At 40.6% G+C, this 23,655-nt stretch overlaps 1 protein-coding gene across 1 annotated transcript; it reads right to left on the bottom strand.

The window, feature by feature from the left end:
- Nucleotides 1-127: 127 nt before the first annotated feature.
- On the bottom strand, nt 128-21,558 carry FKBP10 (FKBP prolyl isomerase 10). Its single transcript, XM_081971596.1, has 10 exons — nt 21,054-21,558; nt 17,210-17,355; nt 16,740-16,929; nt 15,951-16,096; nt 15,130-15,319; nt 13,546-13,691; nt 9,709-9,898; nt 9,060-9,202; nt 5,311-5,474; nt 128-1,561 (listed from the first exon to the last, which is right to left on the bottom strand). The coding sequence occupies exons 1-10, from the start codon at nt 21,245-21,247 to the stop codon at nt 1,379-1,381; spliced, it is 1,692 nt and encodes a 563-aa protein (XP_081827722.1). The 5' UTR covers nt 21,248-21,558; the 3' UTR covers nt 128-1,378.
- Between the last annotated feature and the right edge of the window lie 2,097 nt (nt 21,559-23,655).

Raw genomic sequence — 23,655 nt, 5'->3', positions numbered from 1 at the left:
AGAGACATTTTAATTTTGTACCTTCTATGTAATGATAAATAGTTGTTCCATTGGTGACTTAAATGCTTTCAAAACCTGTGACTGCTATGTTAGGACTTCCTTGAATGACTTAATGTACAACTTGAAGCGCATGAGAGAAAATCATTTACTCAGATAGAAAAAGGCATGAGAACTGAAATCCATATATTTCTATAAGCACCAGCTTGGAGAAATTGTTTGTGAGTGTCAATGCATCTGTCTGTATATTGTGTGCAAACACTACAAATAGGACTTGTGAGTTCTGTCCTTCAGAAAAAAACATAAGTCAATATAATTATAAGTGCCCTGTTGCTTGTTGCTTGAAAGCAATTGCATGTTGCTTTCAAGAATTTTAATGATTCAGTTGAAACCTGTACCTCAGTATCTCAGACATGGATGTGCACAGGTTTTCCTAACTTACTTTAGCCTTCATATTAGTACTTTTTATTATATAGCGGTACTGGGGGTTGGAGTGAGGTTGGGTGCTCATGTAACTGATATCAAATTAAGACTAACATCCTCTTGACTGACAAAGTCACTGATATTAACAGTCCAATTGCCTGCCATAAAAATACATTATTTTTACCAGTCAGTTTTTTATGGTGACCTGGTTGCTTCAAGAATTTTAACAGTTAATTTTATCAGTTAATCATAGATCCCTATTAGGCAAAAATACAACCAAAGCTGGTTTAAGGAAAGTAAATTATGATCATGCCCTTCTGATCAAGACCTTCTGGATTTTCAAGATTAGTATTGATCCAAAACCCTGTCCTTTAATAGCAGAATTCAAAGATAAAATCATGAGAAAAAAACTGAACCAATTAAATCCTTTAAGCATCATGCAGGAATCCTTTTTTAAAAAATGTCTGCTTATTCTAATTTATACCAAAAATAAATTTGGGTTGTGTTTCCCTTAAAAACCTAAAAATAGTTAGTGAATACAGAGTCCTGATACTGCTTATTTGGCTTCAATAAGCCAGTCTGGGTTTTCTGATAGTGAATTCAACTCTGATTTGGACAGCTGAACGCACAGATCCCAAGCAAAATGTTTGTTTTAATGTCATGATTTCTGGGTAAGACAATGTTCTATACACATAATTCAACTGAGATGGAAGAATGTTTCTAGAAGGATATGCAACTAGTGAATTGGGAGATTTATCATCATTCATTTAGTCCATTGGGTTTTGTTTCTCATTTAACTCATTTCCAATAATATACAGTCAAAGCAAAACCAAATGAGGAAAAAAAAACTACTGGTTTCCTATATCCAGTATAGCAGTGATTGGAGGCCAATTTGCTCCCACAAATAGGGAAAGGACCACCAAATGGGAGCATTTTTTAAAAAGGGACTCTTTATAATTCAAAGTTCCTCATGTTTAACTTGATCCTCATCTGACTTAAGCTTCAATTCCTCTGCTATGATCTTCCCATCCTTATTCCTGTCTTGATTCTGAAACATGTCTGTGATTACTTTTTCTGGATCAATGCCTGGAATCAGATGACCTTTGTCTTCTGCAACCTGGGACTTAATGAATGTGGAGAACTGTAGAATGGACATAGAAAAAAAGACAATAATAGATCAATTATTTCTACAAATGGGTTCCCAGAATGTACAGCATTTCAAATGAAGTGATTTATTTCTGGCAATAATGCAGCTAGGATGAAATAATCAGTTTAATTAGATATTAAGTCAGATTTGAGTGACCTAATAAAATTTTCCCTCAATGTAGGTTTAACAACAATTCAGGTCAAATATTTATAGGAACTAGATAACATTTTAAAAGCTCCATGTGCACAGGTTTTCCTAACTTACTTTAGCCTTCATATTAGTACTTTTTATTATACAGTGGTACTGGGGGTTGGAGTGAGGTTGGGTGCTGATGTAACTGATATCAAATTAAGACTAACATCCTCTTGACTGACAAAGTCACTGATATTAACAGTCCAATTGCCATTCCATTGGGGGGTTCACCATCTCTACTGTTTGTGAGAGAGGCAGATATGGTGGGGGCCGAGGGCCAAATGATGTTCGGAGAATGCGGGTTTGCTGTTTAAAAGCGATCGTGCGTTCCGACCCTCATCGCCCTTCTCGCACCCCTGGGTGCACGGGATTACAGGACCCTGGTCTCCGGCTGGTGTTGCTTAACGCCAGGTCCGTGGTACATAAGGCTCCCCTCATTTACGACCTCATACAAGTGGGTAGAGCGGACCTGGCATGCATTACAGAGACCTGGTTGGGCCATGAGTGTGCCCCTTAGCGAACTATGCCCACTAGGCTTCCGGGCATTTCACCAGCCGAGAGCCCAGGGCAGGGGCGGGTGGTGGTGGTGGTGGTTATTAGGGAAAGTCTCAGACCTCAGGAGGTCACTGTGCCTCAGATAGGTGGGTGTGTGTCCCTCTTTGTGAAGTGGGGCCTTGGAGCTCAGGTGGGCCTTTTTGTTACGTACCTGTCTCCCTGCTACGTTTCACCAGCCCTGCCGGAGCTGCTGGATGTGTTAGCTGGATTGGCAGTTGATTTCCCCAGGCTCATGGTCCTGGGGGATTTCAATCTGCCTTCCATTGGCGAGACATCCGAGTCAGCTCGGGAGTTCATGGCTTCCATGACAGGTATGGACCTAACTCAGTTAATTCAAGACCCCACCCATAATGGGGGACACATGCTCGACCTGATTTTTGTCTCTGGGCAGTGGATGAATGATCTAGATTTAGGGGATATTTCTATTCAACCCTTGTCATGGTCTGATCATTTTCCCATCAGGCTTGACTTCCATACCGCTACCCCTCGCCGCAGGGAGGCGGAACCGACTAGATGGTTCCGCCCCAGGCACCTGATGGACCCCGAAAGGTTCCTGATGGAGCTTGGGACTTTTCCTGAATCCCTTGCTAACAACTCGACCGAAGCCCTAGTGGAAGCCTGGGATAGGGCGGTCGCTGGGGCCTTAGATCGCATTGTGCCTTTGCGGCCTCTGACCCGGTGTCATTCCTGGATGGCTCCCTGGTTTACCGAGGAGCTCCGGGAGATGAAATGCCGGAAAAGATGCCTAGAGAGTGGCTGGAGGGCCAGCCGGTCCGAATCTGATGGAACACTCGTAAGAATTCATATTAAATCCTACTTAGTGGCGATAGAAGCGGCAAAGCTGCAACATTTTTCCGCTCTTATCGCGTCCACAGATAACTGCCCAGCCGCCCTGTTTAGGGTGACCCGCTCCTTACTTAACCAAGGAACTGGGGAAGACCCCTTGCAGGGTAGGGCTGAAGAATTTGTTCAGTATCTGCAGGATAAAATCGCTCAGATCCGGACAGGCTTGGACTCTGACTGGGTAGATTCGGGCGAGCCGACGGGGATGAATCTTGAGGATGGGTTTGACCCTGTGACCCCCAAAGGCATGGACAGGATTATGGGGAGACTCAGTGCTGCCACTTGTGTGCTGGACCCGTGTCCCTCTTGGTTAGTTTCGGCTTCCCGGGAGGTGACACGAGGCTGGCTCCAGGCAATTATCAACGCTTCATTGAGAGAGGGGTTCTTTCCCACCGCCTTGAAGGAGGCAGTGGTGAGGCCCCTCCTTAAGAAGCCTTCCCTGGACCCAGCTTCTTTAGCCAACTATCGTCCGGTCTCCAACCTTCACTTTGTAGCAAAGGTTGTTGAGAGTGTGGTAGCACGTCAGCTTCCCAGTACCTGGATGAAGCTGTCTACCTGGATCCGTTTCAGTCGGATTTCAGGCCCCGGTACAGCATGGAGACGGCATTGGTTGCGTTGGTCGATGATCTCTAGCGGGCCCGGGACAGGGGCTGCTCCTCTGTCCTGGTCCTATTAGACCTCTCGGCGGCTTTCGATACCATCGACCATGGTATCCTACTGCGACGACTCGAGGGGTTGGGAGTGGGGGGCACCGTTTTATGGTGGTTCTCCTCCTACCTGTCAGATTGGTCGCAGTTTGTGTTGACTGGAGGGCAGAGATCGACCCCCAGGCGCGTCACTTGTGGGGTGCCCCACGGGTCGGTTCTCTCACCCCTCCTGTTCAACATATACATGAAACCGCTGGGCGAGATCATCCGTGGTTTGGGGTACGGTATCATCAATATGCTGATGATACCCAATTTTTCATCTCTATCCCAAACCACCCAAACGATGCCCTTGACGTGATGTCCCGATGCCTGGAGGCTGGGCGGATCTGGATGGGGAGGAACAGGCTCAAGCTCAATCCCTCCAAGACTGAATGGCTGTGGTTTCCGTCATCCTGATTTGTACATCTTGTTCCATTTTTGACAATAGGGGGAGAAATTTTAGCCCCCTCAGAGAAGACTCGCAATCTGGGAGTCCTCCTGGATACGCGGCTTAGTTTAGAAGAACACCTGACGGCCGTAACCAGGGGGGCCTTTTATCAGGTTTGCCTGGTACGTCAGTTGCGCCCCTTCCTGGATCGGGATGCTCTGTGCACAGTCACTCATGCCCTCGTCCTTTCTTGTCTGGACTACTGCAATGCTCTCTACATGGGGCTGCCCTTGAAGAACACCCGGAGGTTTCAGCTGGTCCAGAATGCGGCCACGTGGGTTGTCATGGGGGTACCTAGGTGCTCCCATGTTACACCCCTTTTAGGCAGCCTGCACTGGTTGCCGGTTGTTTTCTGGGTGCGATTCAAGGTATTAATTATGACTTTTTAAGCGCTCCATGGCTTATGCCTGCGAGACCACCTTCTGCCACCAGTAGCCTCCCACCGTCCAGTACGATCCCACAGAGTTGGCCTCCTCAGGGTGCCGTCGGCCAGACAGTGTCGGCTGGTGACCCCCAGGGGGAGAGCCTTCTCTGTGGGAGCGCCTTCCCTCTGGAATGAGCTGCCCCCGGAGCTTTGCATAATCCCTGACCTCCAGTCCTTCCGACGCACCCTAAAAAGTTGGCTTTTCCAGCAAGCCGGCCTGGCCTGTTAATTTTAACTCATTTTTAAATGTATTGTCTTATAAACTCGGTTTTTTTTGGGGGGGGGGGATATGTATTTATTTTCTTTTTAACTTTTGGGATGTGTGTTTTTTAATGTTGTACGCCACCCTGAGTCCTTTGGGAGAAGGGCGGCATATAAATGCAATAAAAACAAAACAAACAAACAAAACATCTCATATCAGGAAATGCCCCAACTTATATTCTAGAAGTAAAAATCTTGTTGCTTTCTTTAGACCTCTTATTTTTTTTCCAATATATGCATTCAATGGACTGGGCAATAAGAACCAATCTAATTATCATTTCAGTTCTGAATCCTTTATGAGATGCTTTCTTTGTGAAACAGAACTTAGTCTCACCTCCTCTGATGGGACTTCACCGTTCTTATTCAGATCCATGGCTTCAAACAGATTTTGTGGTGGCTCACCATGCCAGATGAACAAATAACCTTCTGGAACACCAACTTCCAAGTGCAAAAGTTCTAAGTCAAAACGAAGAACAGCACTTCCAGGTACACCCCGGGCTTAAAGAAAAAGATTAACATCTCACCAAAGGTAGTCTTCAATTTATAACCTATTGTTTAGTGACTGTTTAAGCTACAACAGCACTGGAAAAGTGACTTACGACCATGTCAATGAAGATTCTCACTTCCAGATAACTTATGACCAGTTTTTAATACAACTTGCATCAGGCCCATGATCATGTGATCAAAATTTGGACACTTGACAACTGGCATGTATCTATCACAGTTGCATTGTCCCAGTGTCATGTGATTACCATTTGTAACCTTCCCAACTGACTTCCAATTAGCAAAGTCACTAACAGAAGCTGGATTTACTTAATAACTATGTGATTCACTTTAATAATTGCAGTGATTCAGTTAACTGGCAAAAAGGTCACAGAATGGGGGCAAAATTCACTTAACTAATGCCTTGCAACAGAAATTTTGGGTTCATTTGTGGTCATAATTTGAGGGCTGCCTGTAATGCAGAAATATAGTTTCCAGGCATGCAAAAAAGTGCTATAGGCAGCAGTAACTGACTTGGTTCATACATTACTTTGGGCTATTGTGGGCTTAACCATGGTTTACTAAATAAACCAATATGCATAATGCTGTGCTCATACAGCAAACCAAATCCTGTGTTCATGCAGCATTCTAAACGTAATCTGCACAAAGAATACATTATGCCTTAGTGTGACATGCAAATTAGTTCTGCGAGTCAAAGGCAAGGGAATATTTGTTCTAATAAATAGTCTCTTTAAATTATATTTGAGATTACAACAATCGTTTCTAAGAATTTAAGTATCTTGATAGAATCAATGCATCATTTCTTAAGGCCATTCTGTTGCTGGGCTATTTAGCACAATCCCACAAATGTACATCTTTTTTCTGAGTGAAAAATACCATTGATGGAGGGGCGGGGCCGAAGTCGCGACGACACGATGTGTGGTCTCAAAGCTCTGAGATCGCAATCAACACTTTTGCCACTGGGGGGTCCAAACGGACCTAAACTGTCCCGTAGAGACAGTGAACAGGAAGAATACGTCTTGCTGAACTCAGGGATATCGCAAAATCCCTGAAAGAAGCAAGACAAATTTCTTCAAGCCGGTGACAAAAAATCCAGCCAAGGCTGATGAAGTCGGGGCGGCCCCAAAACGGAAGAAATGGAAAGTGAAAGTGTTTCCAGCTGGTGAGGAATCTTCATTGTTTTAAAAGAGAGACTGCCTATAAAAACTTAAAAATTGATTTAAATTGAAGAATAGAAGAATCAAGCAGCGAAATTAATCTTGAAACGGTTCTGGACAGTGGCTATCCCATTTTTTTATATGCTATCTTCATGGATGAAACCTTTACAAGCCTTTTAAAATGGATGGATTAAGTCTTCTGTTTCTATCTTTTTTTTCTGTGACTCTCGGTGATTTATAAACCAAAGCTTTCCTCTTTCATCGCTGTGAGTATTATTATTTTTTAATTCATTTAAAGACTGGACCTCTTTTTCTAATTTGAAATATAAAACAGATATAAAAAAAGAAATATTTTAAAAGCGCTACGTGCTGGGAGGTTTTGTTGATTGGAACTTTGTGTATTCAAGCGGAACTTTTCCCTTTCTTCACGGTTTGTTTTGATGGCTCATTACAGAGTGATAGGGGTAAGCCAAATGTCCCTTTGAAGCATGTTGTCAACCAGAGAAGAGGGGAAAAATCGGCTTTTGTGAATCTGTTTTAACTTAAAAAAACTTCCAAGCGAGAGCTCTTTGTTTAAGATGGCGGAGTGTCAGGAAATGGAGAGATTGTAAGCCTGCAGACAATATTTTCAGAATTACTAAAATTAACAAATACATATGAGAGGATTGAACAAAAACTGGAACTTTTGGAACAGATAACAGAAAGACGTGATCTAAATTTTGATGATGTTCACCAAATGCATAATGAGGGGATTAAAATTCAAAGAATCAAAGTGGAAAATGAATATAAAGCAATTAAACTTGCTGACATTTATGGTAATTGGTTTATTTTTGAAAATGCAAAGAATGGAATACTGAAAGAGGAAATAAATGGAGAGGAAACCTATTTCAAAGGGCAAGACATAGAAGAAGAAGAAAAAAGTAAAGAATTTATGGACTATTTATTAACGAAAATATGGATAACACTGCTGACAACTAAAGACAAGTGGAATAAAGAAGCAGAAAGAGGGCATCAGGATTATATGAGAGATCTTACAAGCAAGGAGTTGTTAGGACTAGTCCATACAAAGCTGATTAAGAAGAAGCTTAGAAGATTGATACCACAAATGGCAGAGGACATAAGATTGTTTTGTTATTGGAAAGATACAGGTTGATAGATGGAAGAGTTTAATGTAAAACTACTAGCTAAACCTAGTGAAACTCTTGTGATAATAGGTATAGTTAAATAAAAAATTGATAATGATAATACTGTATACAATATGTAGTGTTATGATAAGCAATAATTGGATATGAATATTGAATGATACCCGAGATTATATATAAAGGTTAATAATAATAATAATAATAACAATAAAAAAGTGAACTAAATTAGGCACAGTTAAGTTTTGATTATTAAGGAGAAAATGTTGTGACATAGAATATAGCCAAATAAAGAAAAGATAATAATAATAATCTATATATATGAATGGGTATAATATAAGGAAATTGGATGTAAATTGTAAACAGCGATTTGGAAAGGAGGATTAGAAAACTTTGTTATTAAATATTATGGATGTTTAGCTAGAATAGGATATAAGGATTTAATGTTAATGGAGGATTTTATAAATAAGTAAATGAACTGCCAGTATGGTTATGTATTAAATTTTGCTATATTTCATGATGAAGGACGTTTAAAAATTATAGTCAAATAAAAGTGGAGGTATGATGATGGTGATATGTATAAACATTTGAGTTAAGATACTAGAGTTAATATGAATTATACTTGATGACAGTAGAAGAGATGCACAAAAACCGTTTGTAACCAACTGATACACTTTCTACAGGATGTAAAGAAGGAGGATTTTTATGTTTGTTTTGAAAATTAAAAATAAATTTAAAAGTTTTTTGGCAAAAAAAAATACCATTGGTGATATTCTTTTCCTCACTAACGACAGCCTTAGCTCTGCCAGCATTAGCTGCACTAGCATTAGCTTATTGCTAACACTAAATAATAGCCTTAGTTCTACCAGCATTAAGCTTCGCTAGTGTTAGTTTCTCACTAATATTAAATGACTTGGTTTCACCAGCTTCAGGTTTGTTAGTATAATGCTAGAGAAACTAAAACTGGAAGAGCTAAGGCCAGTGCTAGTGATGAAAGAAATCCTTTCAAGTTTTCCATTTCTTGCTAGATGCTCGGCTTAGCTCTGCCAATGTTAGTGGTTCATTGAATAATCCTCTGACTTCCCACCATAACTCAAGGACGACCTGTATCACCTTTCACACACACATTGACTGATTTTTCCCCCCAATAATGATATCTAGACGAGAGGGACAGACAGGAAGGCAGGAAGGGATTCAGGATCCAATATTTATTTTTACATTTCTTCTGGTCAGCTTGTATATCTGAATGATAATCTGAAATGTTTGCTAAGAAATTGCCTTACCACCACTTTCACCATGTCCCAAATGTGGAGGAACAATGACAATCCTCTTCTCTCCTACACACATGCTCAGTAGGCCATTGTTCAAGCCTTCAATTATCTTATTGGTACCCAGGGTAGCTTCTTGAGGATGTTCATGATCATGCCTGTTAGTGGGAAACAACCTATTGAGTCCTTTTGAAAATACTTTGTTGGATTTTCAGAATACTGTGATCTATCCCTTATTGGCTCTCCAAAACTTTTTCTGTAGAATTCTAGATTTAAGAAGCCTAAATTCTGCAACTGTTTTGATTATGCAAATTACTTTATCTCCTTATTTAGCCTAAAGCAATGTGGAACACTGACAAGGTTGTGGTATTCTCATAAAACATGAAAGAAAGAAAGAAATATCTTAAAAAGAAAGAAAGAAATATCTTAAAACAACTATTTTTGTAATTTAGAAATTCCAATGTTTTCAGGTTTATACAGTGATTTTGAGATAGACAGGGGTCAATTTTTGATGGTGAAAAATGAATTCAAATCAGGAGTGTTATGTTTAGTTCATACAGGTATAAAAAAACCTATGTTGTATATGATCAATATTTCCACTTTGGCATTTTTGTAGAGGCAGGTTAGATATTTAACTGAAATAAACTTGGAGCTAGGAACTTACGAAGAGAAAAGCTTGGTGCCATCCAGGAGTGAGCAATTATAATGATAGCGAACAAAGTCTCTATCCCGAGCAGTGACGTTACAGTCTGCAGGGCGGAAGATGGTCTCTATCTCTACAGAATCTGTGGGGTTGTGGAAATCAACGACATGGACATCAAATATAAGTACAGCTGAGCCTGGTATCTTGTTCCCTGGAATACAAAAGAATGCAAGAAAGAATGAGAAGAGTACATATGTAGGTTTTCTGTGGAATTTGGCTGACCAAAAATATTTTGCTGTTCTGTTTTCCAGGAACATGGGTTCCAGAAAGTTTCAAACAGTGCATGAGGCAACACTGTCCATTGATCTATTCCCTGTATTTTTATACCGTACTTTTCAGAGTATAAGACGTACCCCCACCCCCCAAAAAAGAGGGTGAAAATGTCGGTGCATCTTATACACCGAATACAGCCATTTTTGGCCTCCTGAAACCCTGCTCTGCACGTCTCATTTTTCACAAAAATGGGTTGTGCAGAGGATTTGGGAGGCCTATAGAGTGTTCCTGGGGGCCGGGAAAGGCAAAAATATTTTTTTCTTGTTTTCCTTTTCGAAATCTTTGTGCGTTTTATACTCTGGTGCATCTTATAGTTCAAAAAATATGGTATGTTAACCCATAGTTTGTTTTAATCATTGGTTTGTTGAACAAGCTATGATATCAAGGTATATACACCATGTTGAGACAAACTGTGATCTAACAAGAATTGGTAGGTTCACATACTGCATGAAGACAGAATCAAGCATATCACCATGAAGAATAAACTCAGCCATTTCTTCTGTTTTGATTTCACAATCTAGTCCACTGAATTTTGAACTTTATGTCCTCTGAAAACTTTTTTCACACTACGGTATTACCTATTATGGAATGCAAAGTCATCCTTGGCAGGAATCAAGTAAATTGTAGACACTGGACACTTTCATATTTTATGCAGGATCTCTTGTATCTCAGGGTTGCTCTAGTCTGGGTGTCGGCAACCCGCGGCTCTGGAGCCGTATGTGAGGCACACGCAGCACTTTGGGCCCTCTGCTGTGGGTGACCCCACCACTGGCTGTCCCCGACACTCGCTGTCCCCTCCCAGTCACTCTTCGCCTGCCCTGAGAAGGTAAGGGCGATGGCAGGTGATGGAGAAGCAGCTGAGGCTGATTCTCTGGCATCTCACTTTTGCTGGAGCTTCTTCCACCCCTTGTTGGTGCTGGGCGTGCCTCAATAGTTTGGGGAGATGTGCAACCTGCTCTCCGCCCTGAGACAATGGGCCGCCCCAACTGTGACCGATGCCGGCCTCGCTAACATAAGGGCTAGTGGGGTGGGAATGGGATCCGGGAGGATGGGACAGCAGAAAGAGGGATGGGCCCACAGCGTCCAGCTATCGCTTTAAAACTTGCATGGGGGACTTTTGCCTCCTGCAGGATGTTTATCAATGAAAGCCGGTGGTGTCACCGCTCCACTGGAGTAAGGGGAGCGGGAAAAGGGGGCTGGCCCCACCGAACCTCACCCACCCATCTCGGGGGTCAGACTTGGAAAAAGCTGGAGCACCCTTGCCAAAGATGCTCGCACATCAGCCAGTCTTCCTCCACTTTTTATCTCTCTATATATCTGTATATCTCTTTCTTTCTCTCTGTCTCCTTGTCTATTCTCTCAGAAAGCCGAAACTGGGCCAACCCAGCAAGCTTCTTCTTAACAATTTTTGGAAATCCGGGCAGGCTGAGGAACAAGTGCGAGCCTCAGCAGAGGCTTCCCTTCGGGTAACCCTCTCCTCTCATGACCCCCTGGCCTGCTGTGGCGGGGCTATGAAGGTGTGCATGAGCGGGGAGATCCTTCTCAAGCAAGCGGCCACCCTGCACGCACTTTTGCTGCACTTTGGCTGAGTCCGACTGCTTCCTTGAGGAAGGTCTCCCTGCTCATGCGCACAGCCGGCCAGGGGACCATGAGAGGAGGTAGGGGATCACCTGAAGGAAAATCTCCGTCACGCCTCGCGCTTGTTCCTCAGCCATCCCGGATTTCCAAAAAGTTGCAATAAGAAAGAAAAGAGCCCCAAGGAGAGCTCACTGGGTTGGCCAAGCCTCGGCTTTCCGAGAGAGAGAGAGAGAGAGAGAGAGAGACAGACAGACAGAGAGAAACATTCACATAGAGAGGTGGGGGAGAGAGAGAGACAAAAGAGGGGGAGGGAGACAGAGGCACAGAGAGGGAGGAGAGAGAGACAGACAGAGAAAGGGAGAGAGAGGAGGGGAGATACAGAGAGGGAGAGAGAGAGGAGACACAGAGGGGAGGGGGGAAGAGAGAGAAAGAGACAGATGTCAAAAGGGTTTTGTGATTCCCGATGTTTTTTAACAACTGGTTCTTAATGGTCATAATGACCAGCTGCGTAGTGTGGCTAGGGATCATGTGACTGGGTGGGAGTGAGTGACGTCAAATTAGCCACACCCACCCAGGTTTTGTGGTTCCCAGTGTTTTCTTTGGGAAACGGGTCCAAATGGATCTTTGAGTGTTTAAGGTTGCAAGGAAAAGAAGAGCAGAGCTAACTCTACCATAAGGCAAAGTGAGAGAATAGGTGTTAGGATAACTAGACCCTAATTAGTACTGCTCTGTTAATATTCTATAGGACAGCCCTTGTGATGTAGAAGATAAGTTGATTAGGAGTTAAAAGTGTATACTGTATCTATCCACTGTCACAGAAAGTTGGTTACTTTGGAACAGTCTCTGTTCAACTTAATTTAGATACTGTATTTTTCGGAGTATAAGACACACCTCCCCCCCCCCCCAAAAAGGGTGAAAACCTAGGTGCATCTGATACACTGAATACAGCATTTTTAGCTCCCGAAACCTCATCCCTTGCATCCCGTTTTTCGCAAAAATAAAGTGTGCAGAGGGCTTGGGAGGCCTGTAGAGTGCTTGTGGGGGCTGGGAAGGGCAAAAATGAGTGAAAACAGGCCCATTTTTGACAAAAACAGGGGTTATTTTTGCCCTCCCCAGCCCCCAGGAGCACTCTACAGGCCTCCCAAACCCTCTGCATGCCCCGCTTTTGTGAAAAACAGGTGCGGTAATTTTGGAGTGAAAAATTTGGAGAACGGAGTGCTATACATGCCACCCTAATTTCCCAGATGAAAAGTGTGACTCCACTCCAATGAAATAAATCATTAGCCTATAAAATAACTTGATTACGAGCCATACAGCACAAACAACATGGATTTATTTCCAGGTCAGGTAAAATATGTTCTTTAAAGTGGCACAACACAGAAAAATAGAAAATGAAATACTGCAAAAAGCTGAACATTTAAGTTTATAAGTATATTTGCATTCCAAGTGTCATAATAGCTTATTGCCAGTGTTTCACAGGCAATGGGACTGTTTTTTCCCTTGAGGACAGTCCAGCTGCTTTTTTAAAAAATCGCCTTTGAGACAACTATGACCAGATGACTGAGAATCTCCAGACTTTATTCCCAATGGTTCATCTGTCTGGACATTCCAAGTAACCATACAATGATTGAACCACATAGCTACCTCAAGACATCTTAAAATCTGCACTTCCAGATTTATAGGGAACTCTTGGCCAAATTTAAGAGTGCCTAATTTATATTCATGATATAATTATATGTTACAGATACAGATTACTGTATCTGATCAAGAAGAAAATACCAACAGATCTCTCTAGATGTGCTTGGATTATACAGGTTATATTGTACAATGGGCATGGGAGTTACAAGAGCTTAAGTCCAACACATTTGGAAGGTAATATTTGTTTATACATATAAAAATGTTTATTATAATTACACTAAAGCTTTCCCCAATTTCCTTGCTACCTACCTGCCCCATTTTCTCCATAGGCTAGATGGGGAGGAATTTGTATTCGTCGTTTTTCACCAATGCAGACCCCTTGTAGTCCTTGATCCATTCCAGGGATGATATAGCCTTTTCCAATGTAAGTGTCATAAGTATGATTCCGTGAATAACTGGAATTGAAAGAAAAAATAAATTGTGAGGAAGAACTGACTGTTGCTAACAGAAAAACCCATTGCTCACTCTCAGCTAGACTGCTCAAACTGTCTAAGCTCGTTTAAATAAAGTTCGTCTGAATAAGGGAAGGAAGATCACAACAAGATGCACAAATCTGGCTTAAGTAATAAAATAAAAGATATGGAAGCCTCTCATCCCTTACCATTTTTAAAATCAAATTCAAATAGTTAGGATTTCAGCAAGCAGAGGATTTCTATTTCTTGCTCCCCAGCAATAATTTTTTTTCTTTTGGTCTGTATTTGGAAAAACATGCCTGAATAGTCATTTTCTGGCTATATTGATCTTCTGAATGTACTGATCTGGATTTATGAAGATAAAAAAGGAGCAACCTATAGGACACGGAAATGGGAGCACTTTCTTATTAAGTATTTTTATTTGAATGGCATGGTAAAATAATTCACCAGGATTTTGGTTTAGCAGTTTATGCTGTTCTGGTTGCTCTTACTGGTACTTCCCCTTTGTGGATGACAATTTAAATTGTATAAGTATGATACCCTAACAAAGGCTGACATGAACTGGTTCTTTCTATCTTGCATAATGTAAACATATGCTGTTTTATTCAGGCCAGAATCTATTATATGGGATAGCAATATTTGTAGTGCTATTTGCAGAAGGTTGTGATGGCATCAAATATTCTGGCACATGTACCCAGTTGCTGTAAGGAGTCTGCCAGAGAATATTAGGAACCCCTGATTCTAGCAAGAGGTACAACTTCAGTCATGCTCACTCAGTTGAACACCTAATTTTGTGGCAAAACCCTACTTTGAACATCCAATTTTAAGAAAGCAACTCATGCTGGGTAATGTCCCTTGACTGAAATTTATCACGTCTCTATGCTAGTTGTGGCTTTCAAATCTATCGTGTCTCTATGCAACTTATTTTCTTCTCTGATGGTGTATTTTTCAAGGTAAATTTCAATTCAAAGATCTTTTTTCATTTCATTTTCATTTCTACCTTTCTATCAGCCAATTGCTGATGTCTAAAAGGCTGGTTAGGACTCAGAATGAAGGCTGGAGGTTGTTCCTGCAACTTCTGGAAAGTTCTTACAACCTGTTTTTGGTCACAAGCCTGGGGTTGATATATCAATGTGTTATTATATTTCTGGTGCTCTTGTTTATTTGTATTGTTTATAAGATCCTTTTTATCTGGACCATCTCTTGGATTTGGTATTTTATCTAATTTTCTTGATTCTCCAATTTTGTACACCACTTAGAATCCATTGGAGTCGGGGGCTAATACATTTGAATAAATAAAATAAACATCAAGGAACCAGGCTAGAAAAAGCTAGTCATTTCCATACTTCCATGCCACAAAGAGTGTATGGGCATGTAATCATCAGATTTTGAAACTGATTCTGCAGAATATTTTCTTCACCTGGAATCGAAGAGGGTCCCATCCATTAAAGTGCCATTATAATGGTACCGCACGAAATCTCCAGTCACAGCCTTGCGTCTGCATGATGCTGGCACTTCCAAGTGCTCCAAGAAGATACTATCTTTTGGATTGTGCAAGTCCACCAGAAGAACATAAAAAACCAAAGATGCTTGTGGGGGGATGACCGTACCTGAGAGAAAGAAAGGACTCAGCTCAGGCTGGCACAGATATGAATTGAGCCAGATGAGGTGATAACAATGCTATTAAGCTGGGTGACACAGTATGCTGTATATGTGTTTGTTATTTATGGACATTCACTCTGGAGGAATACAAAAGACGGTATGTTTGTGGGAAAAGATTTTGACATTCGTTTAAAAAATGCCCAGTTGCAAATCTTAATTCATTCGCTAGCAGCACTTGGTGTAAAATGAACAAACAAATAAAATTTAAAAACCCCAACCTATCCTAATACTGCACATAATCCACATATTTCTCCTAACCAACTGGGGATTCTGAGATCTGCAGTCCCTAAATAACTGGATGCTGGAAGGGTAAGAAGAATGACTAGGGAATCCCAAAACTACAAAGGATCCTATGTAAGAGTAGAGCTAATAGCCACAATCCTCACCCTATAAAGGTCTACTTCTCCACATAAACTCTAAAATTGATGGGTGGTGGTTGCTTTTTAAGCACACAAAATAAATTATCTGTGAAATCCAAATTAGTAGATCTGCATATTTTTGTGACTCAGGATTTGATAGCAAAAGAAGAGGACCATCTCTTGATGCAGAAGAAATACATGAATTTCATCACCAGCTTACCATAACCTTTCTCTCCATAGGCCAGGAAAGGAGGCATGACTATTTGCCGCTTCTCTCCAGGACACATCCCTAGCAAGCCTTCGTCCATACCTTTGATTAGCCAGCCTGAACCCACATAGGTGTCATAAGTATTGTCTTTTCCATAGCTAGGAAGCAAGAGAGGATGGAGAGAAAAAAACATCGAATACTAGGTAGATGAAGCAGCTCAGGGAATGAAGGAAAACTGAGCAGCCAGCAGTGGTCCAATACAGTACCGTAAAAGAGAAAGAAATTTGGATGCCTCTGGCAATAATCACTCAAGATGAAATATTGATATCTGTCTACTCTTATTAGACCCTGTTGTAATTAGGTAGAAATTAATGACTTTCAAAAAGGTCTCTGCTTTCTAACTAAGTTAAAAGGTTACAACATTTTGGTCAATCAACTTAATTTTCTTGGGCTGGGAATGTCTGCTTCTTCTGCAACTGCAACTGTATAGTTGTTTGGGGATTGCTGCTCCTACTTTGAAAAAAATGAAATTGAGTTGATTATAGAAATTGTTTTCTTGGATATATTTTTGAACCAAGTCACAAGTAATATGTTAGCACCAAAGTAGGCAACAGAAAGAACTTTGCAAGTGACACGATTTAGTGTAGCCTGCAAACTTCTTTCAGTAGAACCACATAGATCATGGCCCTTGTGATATCATCTCATCATATGCCCAATTGTGGCCATTAATTGATTATTTTTTTATAAACATTTGATTCTTAGCTGTCAAGAAATTGATCTCTATGCTTTAGAATTTCTTACCTTGAATCAAAGGGGGTTCCATCCAGAAGTGTGCCATTGTAGTAGTAACGTACAAAGTCTGAATTCTCCACTGTGCGATTACATTGTTGTGGCTTGTGGAGGGTGGTGATCTGCAACTTGTCTTCTTTGTTCCAAATGTCAAGCAAGATGACATCAAAATAGAGGGTGGTGTCTGGTGGGATGAGACCAGCTAAGGATTTGAAAATAAGATACACTATAATGGAGACCAGGAGAATACCATGTACACTGTCCTTACACAGCATTATATCTTTCCATATTATCATATAGCTAGAAGATATTCGCAAAGAAAATGGTGGAAAAAACAATTATGGGTGAAAATATATGGCATGGAGGGGAAAAAAGAAATCTGGAAAATACTATGCATATTTGTAATTGTGATTGAGAAGCAACTTTGTAACTTAGATCTGTAAGCAAAGTTCATTGTCATTATCTTTCCTTTTGATACTCACCAACACCGATGCTGCCATAGCCAAGGTGTGGTGGCACAATGAGGTGCCTCCTCTCATTCACACACATGCCCTGCAGGCCCCTGTCCATGCCAGTGATGAGTCGTCCCACACCTGCGAAACCTGCCACAGTAGCACCACGGTCATAGCTGGAGGAGGAAGAAACTATTGTCAGAAAGAGTGAGCATTAAAGAATAAATCATTGGACAATTGTTCTAAATTGGTCACTAATCAATAACAAAATGTAGCAGCTTAGGGAGTCAATGAAGTATAAAACATACATTTATTTATTAGACAAATTTCTATAATGGTTAAGTACCAGTGGAATTCTGGGTGGTGAACAAATAACATCACACAAATTTACAAATCAATTAAAGAAAAATCTAAGCCAAGAACCCTTAAAAAATACTGCTCCACCAATGGGACCTGGAACATGCCACTCTGATCTCATGGGATGGACAGAAACATTCTGCAAATATTCTGGCCTGCCATGTAGGCCTTTAAAAGTGCTAACTAAAACCTTGAATTGCCTATAGAAACCAGTTCAATTCATGTAGCAGTGTGTTGTGTGGGCATACCTCTCAGCATGCACTATATTGCATGTATTTCAGTGTTGCATCTGGACCAGTTTCTGAATGTTATTCAGGATGTATTGCACTTTTCCAATCATGGCATGAGTGACAAGCCGTACCCCCCTATCTAGGAATAACAAGTGTGCAAAGAGTCTCCTTTGAGTTTGTGCTCCTTGAGCAAGAACTGTTGAGTCCAGGAGGAGCCCCAAATCAACCCTGTTTGGAGCAATGTTACCTCACCCAGATTTAATGATGAAAAAAAAAAAACCAATGTGAAGATCCCTAAAAACTTCAGCTGCTCAGTCTTATCAGTCTTTACTAAGAAGACCAAGAGTTATGTTTTCATTTGATCATAAAGTTTGCTAGAGGTAGCCAGTTTCTGTATCTCAGCCCAACCTACCATTGAAATCAATACAATTTATATAGAGTATCAACTAAGCCTGAATACTGCAAATGTCTTTTGTTCCCTTTGAACGGTATGCCTGTCCTCTGTTAGAAGATTCTACCCGCAACAGGATTTTTTCCATCTATCATATTTGCATTGTTTCTGGTTTAGGATAGTATCCATGCAAATCTAAATAGAGAAGGACATAACTCTGGTTGTGGAAAAAATAGAAAGAAAAGGAGCTGGAAGAATCAGCAAGTAAAGGTCCTTTGGCCATAATTTACTTTATAATTCAATTAATATGCAAAAAAGCAAGTATAATAATAATAAGTCACAGTGATCATCCATGCACAGAACGGATTGACTAAACCAGGGATGTTCATCCTTGGCAACTTTAAGATTTGTAAACTTTAAATGGATAGGTAGGAAATTCTGGGAGTTGAAGTTAAAGTTGCCAAGGTTGGACACCTCTGGGCTAAACATTCCCTCTTGAAGTAATAATGCAGTTGAATATTTTAGTACAGATCTACTATAATTATTGTCATGCTGGAAAAGCAGAATCCATCTGTTTAACAGAGTTGTATCTCAACCTAATTATTTATCCAGATCATGGATGGATGTTTTAGTAAGAAAGCAATTCTGCAAATCTTTCCTTCTAAAGTGATCCTTTTTTTTTTCTAGCACACAAAGAAGAAAATGAAACATGATCTCTAGCTTCCTTTGCTCAGAGTGGAACAGCAGAATCTTACATTCCGAATGCAGCTAAGTCACCACAGCCTTTCCAAATTTGCAGATTAAACTGGGACTGAATTTTCCTTACCAAAAAATCTTCTGAAAATTTAAAGCAGGCATAAACTGGTATGCATTTTATAGGGCTTGCAGCCTACTTCATGTATTTGGAATAGGAATGGAATTTTAGCTTGCAAAATCTACCCATTCAAAATTATGGCTGTTATGGTTTCATGAGGTGACACGTCTACAGCCAAAATTGCAGATCCCATTACAGACACTATCTCTTTGGCATCCCTTTGCAACTCACTGTCTCTTTCTTTTAAATAGTCTGAGGATCCGTCTAGATGAAAATCAACACTAAATATTAAGGGCAATAATATTTAACACTTGAAGGAAACATTGAAATTTTGTAATACATTTGAGTACTATAGTATAAGTAAAGGTTATAGTATACTCACGGATGCTGAACTAACAGAGTATTATATCCAGCTACTGCAAAAGAATTTATTTTCAATATTTTGGCATTGTTAAAGGAATGGTTCTTTATTTCGTGGTGTTATTATGAATATTAGCTTAATATTGGATTGATCTACTGAAAGAATGCTTACATAAATACTTGTTAAAAAAAGTCTTAGTGGAAGATCAGCTAATCAATGGCTCTTAGCCAATATAACTAATAGAAGGCTTAGTTTTCCCATTCAGGTGCCACTGGGGTAATTTTACTGGCATAGGAATGATAAGAGTTGTAGTCAAATACAAATGGAAAGCATGGGATTAGAGAAAGTTTGCTGCGTGTTCAGAAATCCCAGGCAGTGCAAATACATGTGTTTAATATGGGGTTCTAGGGCAAAAAAATCAAGCAAATCATGTCCAGAAACCCTGCTCCCAAGTTTCTCAGATGCTGAATGAATGGTAATCTTATGGCAGATGCAGAATTTAACTCTATTTCCATTTATTCGATAGTAAATCTCATTAAATTCAATGGGAACCTCTTCTGTATAGATGTTTAACAGAATAATGCCATTGGACAACCAGATGTTGAGGGAGTCAATAACAGTGATTAATGCATGGTACAATCCTAATTTAAATCCATTTTCTAAAAGAAATAATTGTGAAAATAATTAAATATAAAGTTTCCACATCAAAATCTAGAGCAAACATAGTTTGACATGAATAGTAGATGTCATTATAAGTATAAGTATAATCTTTATTGTCATTGTATTAAATACGAAATTGGTTTTAACCTCGCTGGTGCAAAATAATAATAAAAACAAAAAAAGAAAGAAAAATAAATTTTTTTTAAAAAAAACACACTGCAGTTCTCAGAGTGTTTCCCTTTTCAAATCTCTTCATTCTTTTATTTGCAGAGATAAAAGGAAACATGCATAGACAGCTTTTATCTAGTTGTTCAATAAGGAACAAACTTGTTTCTAATATTCTGGTCAAAAAGTAAACTTCAAGACATGGTGGGCAATCATATGACATGTTAACATGTTTAAGCTAGTAGATTTAAACACATTTTTAAAAGTTCACCACATTGAATTCTCCACCATTTTGCATTGGCATCTCAACCCCACTATAAGACAGGAGTCCATCTTATCCCTCCTTCACTCAGATATCTGGTTCCCAAACCAGTCCCACCTTCTATCTCATTCAGAACTGAGAATTTATAAAATTAACCCTGTATTATTCCAATAACATTCCTCCATGCTTTGTCTACTGCAACACAAATCTGTGCAGTCACATAGAAGTGATGTGAATGGTCAGCAATGCCAAATTCCTTTATTAAAGCCCCAAGATACAAAATTCCTCAAAGAGAGAGAGAGAGAGAGAGAGAGAGAGGGTGTGGCCTTCTTTCCGTCCCCCCCCCCCCTGAATTTAATATTTCAGAAATACTCTGCAAAATGGAAGAATAAAATGTAACTTTTTTTGTTTTTGCTTTGCAATTTATGGGAATTTTTCCCCTTCGAATTCTACTAATAAGTAATATACTTAATCTTTTGGAATTCAGATTTAATGGGGCTAATAATGATTCCACGGCATTGTTCGTAACCAGCGCATACCTATCCCTGATCTCGACAAAAAATGAGCAGTTTTAAAAAACAGCCCTGACTTTTCCCTCGGACAGTTGTTCTGGATTTACCGAGCGAGCCAGTACCTGGAGTCAAACTTGGTGCCGTCTTGAAAGGTCCCATTGTAATGGTAGCGGACGAAGTCACCCATCTGAACTTCTCGCAAGCATACTTTGGGGATGTAGTATCTATCAATGACAACATCCTCTAAGGGGCCGGGGTCTCCCAAGCTGTGAACTCCCCAAGAACTCAAGGCGAAGATAAGGCACAACAAATTCATGATGTTCCCCGATGGAACAATTGTGCAAAAAGGAGAGAAAAAAGCTGCACTTCGAGGTTGCACGCTACGATGAGAGGGCGAGGAAAGAACGAGCCGGAGGAGGCGCTTTGCTAAAACAGAGGCGGCCTACAGGATTCCAGCCAAGCAGCATCAATTCCGTCGACGTGTAAAACAGCGGCCTGAGCTAGGATGGGCCAAAAAAAAAAGATCCCCTCTTGAAGGATTCTGGTTTCTACGTTTCTGAGATTAGCGAAATCTCTCTCTCAAAAGGCAGGAGGTGTCCTGCCCTTCCTCCTTGCCAATTGAACATCAAAGACTGCAAGAAACTATTTGAAAAACGTGCCCGGGCAACAAAAAGTCTTGACAAGAGAACCGGACTCGTTAAAAAGGATCAGATAAACCCTTTTCCTGGTCCTAGTGCCGGCTGATTAACCCAGTGGAAAATAGGAGGAGGCCTGTTTACGTGGTCCCAAGGAGCGTGAGGTGGAGCGGCAGAGGTAGCTGAATGAGAATCCTCCCTCAGTTGGTCCCGTTCCCACCCACCCCCGAAAACATTACAGTATTAATGTAACAATCTGCTGCCTTATAGAAAATTCTCTGATGCCAGAGGATCGGATAATTTAATAAAGTTAGAAAATGTTAGCTATATCAGTTCAACAATATAGTACAGATTGCTTCAGACCTTGCTTACATAACCACAGTGACAGCAGAGCGAAATAAGAGTATCTTGTAGGATTGATGGACTTATTTCCTAACTGGAATGCAAGAGTACATCAGCATTTTTTTTTTATTTTTATCCCACCTTTGTTTTAATACTCAAGGAGGCAAAGGTGTAATACTCCTTCTTCATATATTACTAGTATTTATAGATTTACAATTTGAAAGTGGAGCGCAAAGTTTTTTTCTTCTTCAAATTTCTGTTTCCCTGTTCATAAACTGAACTGTTTTAAAATGTAAATCCTGCAGCTTGGATTAAAGCAGACAATATTTGTATTTCACATCATCGCCAATGCATTCCCACAAACGGAGAGATTCAATGTAACCTTCTAGTCATATAGTAATAAAATCAATAATAAAATATTATTGTATTAGTAATAAAATCTCAATCCCATCTTCAATCAATCAAGCATCCCTTTTTGGGAGAGGGGGCGGTTTAAAAATCTAAGAAATAAATAAATAAATAAATAATAAGCAGACTCTCTACATGGGGCTGCCCTTGGGACGCGCCCGGAGACTGCAGTTAGTTCAGAACGCAGCCGCGTGGGCTGTGATGGGGAGTACGAGGTACTCCCACGTAACACCTCTCCTGCGCGAGCTGCACTGGCTACCTGTGGTTTTTCGGGTGCGTTTCAAGGTGCTGATTACCATCTTTAAAGCGCTCCATGGCACGGGACCTAGTTACTTGCGGGATCGCATCCTCCCACATACATCCCTGCGGCCAATTCGCTCACACAGAGAGGGACTTCTCCTGGTGCCGTCCACTAGGCAATGCCAACGGGCGACACCAAGGAGTAGGGCCTTCTCTGTGATGGGCCCAACCCTCTGGAATGACCTCCCCCCCCCGACATTAGAACCACTACTGACCTCCGCTCCTTCCGGCAAAAATTGAAGACTCACCTGTTCCGATTAGCAGGCCTGGCATAATTACAACTGTCCCTCCTGGCAAATGTATTAACTGGTTATTTTAGGGGTATTGTTTTTAACTTATTGTGTGTGTTTTAGGGGTTCAAAATCCTATATTTATATATATTGCTTTGTACAGTTCTTTTAATTCCATTTTTAACCTCCTCCATTCCAAATGTACATATTCAATTTTTATTGTATTTTGATATATTTTGCATGGACTGTACACCGCCCCGAGTCCCTTTTGGGAGAGGGGGCGGTCTAGAAGCATGAATAATAAATAAATAATAAATAAATAATAAAGACTAGAGCTGGAAGGAACCTTGGAGGCCTTCTAGTTCAACAACCTGCTCAAGCAGGAGAACCTATGTATACCATTTTAGATAAGGGACTGTCCAGTCTCTTCTTCAAAAAATCCCACAACTTCTGACGGTAAATTATTCCACTGATCAATTGTCCTCACTGTTAGGAAGTTTTCCTTAATTGCTTCTCTCTTTGATTGGTTTCCATCAATTGTTTCTTATCTTGTCTTCTGGTGCTTTCATAAATAAGTTGACCCTCTCCTCTTTGTGCAACCTCTCAAATCCTGGAATGTCCCTCCTAGTCCTTCTTTTCTCTAGATTAGCCAAACCCAAACCCTGCAATTGTTCTTCATATGTTTTAGTCTCCAGGCCTTTAATCATCTTAGTTGCTCTTCTTTGCACTTTTTCCAGACTCAACATCTTTTTTGTGATGTGGGGACCAACACTGGATGCAGTATTCCAGATGTGGGTTTATTAAGGATT

This window comes from Natrix helvetica (assembly GCF_964273705.1).
Source record: "Natrix helvetica genome assembly, chromosome: Z".
Taxonomy (NCBI): Eukaryota; Metazoa; Chordata; class Lepidosauria; order Squamata; family Natricidae; genus Natrix; species Natrix helvetica.
The sequence above is the reverse complement of the archived record's forward strand: the minus strand, read 5'-3'. Positions and strand labels throughout refer to the sequence as shown.

Coding starts and splice junctions, on each gene's coding strand:
- FKBP10 (XM_081971596.1), bottom strand. CDS start 21,247: ATGAATTTGTTGTGCCTTATCTTCGCCTTGAGTTCTTGGGGAGTTCAC. Junction 15,320..15,950: donor CTATGGAGAGAAAGGTTATG/GTAAGCTGGTGA, acceptor TCTTTCTCTCAG/GTACGGTCATCCCCCCACAA. Junction 1,562..5,310: donor GTGAAGTCCCATCAGAGGAG/GTGAGACTAAGT, acceptor TCCATTCTACAG/TTCTCCACATTCATTAAGTC.